The 5972-nt window shown below is 42.1% G+C and overlaps 1 protein-coding gene and 1 non-coding gene across 2 annotated transcripts; one reads left to right on the forward strand and one right to left on the reverse strand.

The window, feature by feature from the left end:
• Window positions 1–419: 419 nt before the first annotated feature.
• LOC150032001 (uncharacterized) lies at window positions 420–1136 on the forward strand. Its single transcript, XM_090308348.1, has 2 exons — window positions 420–770; window positions 984–1136. The coding sequence occupies exons 1-2, from the start codon at window positions 420–422 to the stop codon at window positions 1134–1136; spliced, it is 504 nt and encodes a 167-aa protein (XP_090164474.1).
• On the reverse strand, window positions 864–967 carry LOC120068718 (small nucleolar RNA R71). The gene has a single exon (XR_005479343.1). It is a non-coding gene; the product is annotated as a small nucleolar RNA R71 (small nucleolar RNA).
• Window positions 1137–5972: the final 4836 nt, after the last annotated feature.

Below are 5972 nucleotides of genomic sequence, written 5' to 3' on the forward strand. Positions count from 1 at the left end.
TTTGCCATTGTTTATTTCTTGTTTACGTTGGATGCATCTATACTTCATGCAAAATTCCATTTCAAACGCTTAAGCCAACTAAATCAATTGGTAAAAGTATCTTTAGCTTAAAATATTCGAGAGAATAAGTAAGCCAACATCAATTTAGAACGCCTAGTACATCTAGAGATAAACACACTGGTGTTTAGTTGCATCCTGTGTTTGACGCATACATCTTAGAGATAGGTATTGTATGAACACTTTAGCTGAGGGAGTATTACGAGCTAAGCCGAAGCTTGTAAATGTTTATGAGCAGGGAGAGCACTCCTGAACTTGTATATGACCCCGAAGTTGAAAGGACCTTCCAACAAAGAAATCGATCTAATCATCACTGTAGGTTAAGGCAACAACTGCTCAGACAACAAACCATGCAACAACAAATGGCGGACGAACAAGTGAATCAAAACTTAGCTCAACAGCTAGCCTACGTTGCGCAAAATCCTATCATAATGGCAAACAATAGTAGGAGTCCCATGAGGGAGTATGCGTCTTTTGTATTGTACGATTTCTCACCAGGGATCATATATCCAACGCCAGATGGGACAAGATTTGAGATGTTACAAATGCTCCAAACTGCTGGACAATTTAGGGGTGCTCGGGGAGAAGACCCTCACGCCCACATGAAATGTTTCCTGGAGACGTGCAACTCATTTGTGATTCCTAGAATCACCCCAGAAGCTATCAGGCTATCTTTATTCCCATATTCTCTGCATGACGGTGCAAAGCAATGGGTAAGTTCTTTGGAGCCTATTGAGATCACAACCTAGGAAAAGTGGGTGGAGAAATTAAAGCAGAAATACTTCCTACCCACCACAAACGCAAAGAGGCGGAGAGAGATCATGAACTTCAAGCAGGAAGAATTTGAAACCTTGAGCGCCGCATGGGAGCGTTTCAAAGGATTAGTCAAGAATTGTCCCAATCATGGATTACCGTTAACCATCCAGATGGAAACTTTCTATGGTGGATTAAACAGAGCGTCTCAAATGGCGGCCGACGCAGCTGCAACTGGAGGCATTATGGACAAATCTTATAACGAAGCTAAGGAAATACTGGGCCGCATAGCCAAACATAATATGGAATGGGTGGATGACATTTAAGACACAAGAGCAGAAAGGAAGAGGCGATCTCAGAATGTGAATTCTATTGACTCTAACGCCATAACCATGGTCTCTGCAGAATTGGCTACTATGACAAACCTTTTGCAGAATATGTCACTAGGGAACGCATCAAACCAGCAAAAGGTAAATCAGGTAGAAACATTCGTACAACCCATGGTTAGCTGTGTAGGCTGTGGAGATCCTCCTTCCTACTCTGATTACCCACAAAATCTGCAATCGGTATGCTTTATTAAAAATAACCCATTCTCAAACACATATAATCCCGGAAGAGGAACCATCGAAATTTCTCTTAGGCAGGTAATCAAAGGAGCCACACCACCTAGGGGGTGAACCAGCAGCAAAGGCAAGGACCGCCGCCTGCATTCCAGCCAATGCAGTAGCCGCACCAACAATCCTTTAATAGAGAAGGTCATGTATCGAGTTCAGCATCTCCGTTTGAAAACCTCTTAAAGGAATATATCACCCAGAATGATGCATTGCTAAAAATCCAGGCGTCGTCCATCAGAAACCTGGAGATACGGGGCAGATTACGAGTGAGTTGCGAAGTGGCAATGGAGTCTTGCCTAGCAACACGGAAACCCTGGGGAATAACAATGGAAAAGAGCAATGTCATGCGGTGACATTGCGAAGTGGCAAAGCTCTTGAAGAAAAAACCATGAACCCCAGAACCAACAATCCTTCAAAAGAACTCAACACACGCCTAATGGAATTAGAAGATCAAGAAGAAAGGATGCCTGAATCCACAAGCCATTCGGAGCCAAGCACGTCCAACGTAGGAAAACCTACGGTGTAGCTGAACGCACCATTCTCTAGACGCTTGATGAAAAAGAATGATGAACAGCAATTTAAGCATTTTCTTGAACTCCTGAGGCAACTTCACATCAATATTCCACTTGTAGAAGCCTTGGAACAAATGCCAAAATACGTCAAATTTTTTAAGGATATTTTGACAAAGAAAAGGAGAATCAGCGAGACGAAAGTAATTGCACTAATGCAGGAGTGCAATGCGTTCGTCAGCAACAGACTACCCAAGAAACAGAAGGACCCACGAAGCTTCACAGTGCCGAGCTCAATCGGAGGGTTGGATGTGGGACATGCGTTGTGTGATCTGGGAGCAAGCATTAATCTCATGCCACTCTCAATCTTCAAGAAATTGGGAATTGGTGAAGCACAGCCCATTTCTGCAACTCTTCAACTCGCTGATAGGACGATCAAGTACCCTAAAGGAAAGATTGAATATGTTCTGGTAAAAGTTGACAACTTCATATTCCTAGCGGATTTCATCATCCTAGACTATGAAGTAGACAAGGATGTACCAATTATTCTTAGACGACCCTTTCTAGCCACTGGGAAAGTATTAATAGACGTGCATAAGGGAGAATTAACCATGCGCGTAGACAATCAGGAAGTGAAGTTTAATGCGTTAAACGCATTAAAGTTCCCAGATAGTGAAGAATGTCAACTGAACAGAATAGAGTTTCCTGAAGAGGAAGCGCCCCAAGTTTGCGAGGTCCTCGCGTTAGAAGAAAACATGAAAGAACCTGAGCCACCAAGTCTGAATGAGCGGCGGACGAAACCAACACGTCCATCATTGGAAGAACCACCAAAACTAGAGCTGAAACCGTTACCTAATCACCTTAAATATGCTTTCCTTGGAACAAACAAAACCTTACCTGTAATTATTTCTGTAAATCTTATCGAGCCTAACGAACATTCTCTTTTGCAGATGTTGCAAAAGCACATGTGTGCAATAGGTTGGATTCTGGCTGACATCCGTGGCATCAGCCCATCTTACTGCATGCATAAAATTAGGCTAGAAAAGGGGAAAACTGGATCGATTGAGCCACAACGAATGCTGAATCCCATAATGAAGGAAGTAGTCAAGAAAGAAATCTTAAAGTGGTTGGACGCAGGAGTAATCTACCCTATATCAGATAGCAGCTGGGTAAGCCAGTTCAATGCGTCCCCAAGAAAGGGGAACAACAGTGATAGTCAATAGTAACAATGAGCTTATCCCTTCAAGGACTGTCACGGGTTGGCACATCTGCATGGACTATAGGAAAATCAACGCGGCAATCAAGAAGGATGACTTCCCTCTTCCCTTCATTGACCAAATACTTGATAGACTGGCTGGAAAAGAATTTTATTGTTTCCTTGATGGATACTCTGGCTATAACCAAGATTTAATTGACCCAGAAGATCAGGAAAAGACGACATTTACTTGCCCTTTTAGAACATTCGCGTTCAAGTGCATGTCCTTTGGACTATGGAACGCACTTGGAACATTCCAAACGGGTATGATGGAAATTTTCTTTGACTACTTGGAAAAGACCGTTGAAGTTTCATGGATGATTTTTCATCCTTTGGAGACTCATTTCAATCATGCTTAGATAACTTGGAGGCCTTCCTCGCTCGATGCAAGGAAATAAATATTGTGTTGAATTGGAAAAAATGTCACTTTATGGTGACTGAAGGCATTTGTTTTGGCCACAAGGTAACTAAAGCTGGGTTGGAAGTTGATGAGGCCAAGATAGATTTCATAGCTAAACTTCCTCCACCATCAAATGTAAAAGCTTTACGAAATTTTCTTGGACATGCTAGCTTCTACCGAAGGTTCGTTAAAGGATTTTCTCAAATTGTGCAACCTCTGAGTGCATTATTAAAAGCAAATCAGCCCTACGAATTCAATGACGACTGTTGCGACACATTTGAAACATTGAAGTATACGTTGACTACAGTTCTAGTACTAATAGCACCGGATTGGACGCAACGTTTTATTCTAATGTGTGACGCAAGTGATGTTACAATAGGTACCATGTTGGGGCAAAAGAAAAGAAATTTGATACACCCCATCTCTTATGCATCCAAGACACTGAATGACTCTCAAGAACACTACACAACCACAGAGAAAGAAATCTTGGCTGTAGGGTTTGTCATCGAAAAGTCCAGATCTTATTTAGTTGGTGCATCAGCAACCATCTATACAGATCACTCAGCCATTAAGTTCCTGATGAGTAAAAAGGACGCAAAACCAAGATTAATTAGATGGGTGCTGCTATTGCAGGAATTTGACATCGATATTCAGGACAAAAAGGGGATATATCAGGTGGCCGATCACCTGTCCAGATTAGAGAACCAGGAAATACAAGACCAAGAAAATGAAATCAAAGATGCATTTCTTGATGAAAGCTTATTCAAAGTTGAAGGCAGGGAACCTTGGTACGTAGACATAGTTAATTACTTAACTACCAAGCAATTCCCCGAACACTTCAACTCTCAGCAAAAGAAATGGTTGGTACACGACAACAAATTTTATTTTTGGGATGATCCGTTTCTCTACAAAAAAGGTCCTGACTTCATCATGTGTCGATTCGTTCCGGAGGGAGAGACACAACATATCCTGGCTGAGTGTCATGACTCTCCTTACAGAGGGCATTTTGGAGGGCAAACAACCGCTACGAAGGTTCTTCAAAGCGGATACTTCTGGCCTACCCTCTTCAAAGACGCAAGGGAGTATATTCGCAAGTGTGACCCTTGCAAACACATCGGAAAGATCTCATTAAGGGATGCAATGCCTCTGAACAATATTCTTGAAGTTCAATTATTTGACATTTGCGGCATCGATTTTATGGGACCTTTTTCCCTGTCCTGCAGTCAACAATATATCCTGCTTGCAGTAGATTACGTATCAAAGTGGGTGGAAGCAGTAGCTTGTGCCAGAAATGATGCGTCAACTTTTTCTAAGTTTCTTACCAGGATCATTTTCACACGCTTTGGAACACCAAGAGCCCTAATAAGTGATGAAGGTACGCATTTCATTAACCGCATCATTTCAAAATTGCTTGTCAAATATAATGTCAGGCACAAGATCGCTACCGCATACGACCTGCAAACCAACGGTCTAGCTGAGGTATCAAATCGGGAAATAAAATCAATACTGGAAAAAGTTGTCAATGCATCACAGAAAGACTGAGCACAGAGGCTGGATGAAGCACTCTGGGCCTACAGAACTGCCTACAAGATTCTCGTAGATATGTCTCCATACTTCTTAGTATTCGGAAAAGCTTGTCACTTACCCCTACAGTTAGAGCATAAAGCTTTCTGGGCAGTAAAGAAGCTGAGATTAAACTTGGACGCCGCAGGCGATCAACGCAAACTTCAGCTCAATGAACTTGAGGAATGGCGATTGAATGCATATGAGAACAACAAGCTCTACAAGGAGAAGACCAAACGTTGGCACGACCAATGCATTAGTAAGAAATAGATTGTTGTTGGCCAAAAAGTTCTATTATTCAATTCACGATTGTGTTTGTTCCTAGAAAAATTAAAGTTAAGGTGGTTAGAACCATTCATTATCAAAACAATCTTTCCCCACGGAGCAGTAGAATTGATGCGGGAGGATGGCACAAATACGTTCAAGTAAATGGGCAAAGAGTGAAGCCCTACTTTGAAGATGGCGTAGAATGATAAAAGTCATCCCTCGTATTACGCGAAGCCAACTGAGGCTTGCGTTGAAGCACCCCTGCATTCACATCGACACATATACTAGGGACGCTTCTTCTATCTCTGTTTCTTTTGCATTATGTATTTTATCACTACATTTCCCGATTCACATCGACACCCCTGCATTCACATCGACTTAAGCCAACACATGACCCAAACCAAAATGACACATCTCGAAAACACAAAACACTCGATTGTTTGAAAGCCTTAGGCACGTCCTTTTAGCTTCTTAATAAATGCAGATATCAGGTGCCACCTGATGTCATCATCCTCCCTCTCTCTCCAGACCTATAAAATGCGCAACCCTTCGAT

This window comes from Benincasa hispida, chromosome 12, assembly GCF_027475165.1.
Source record: "Benincasa hispida cultivar pf3 chromosome 12, pf3_genome.v1.1, whole genome shotgun sequence".
In the NCBI taxonomy this organism is placed as follows: domain Eukaryota; kingdom Viridiplantae; phylum Streptophyta; class Magnoliopsida; order Cucurbitales; family Cucurbitaceae; genus Benincasa; species Benincasa hispida.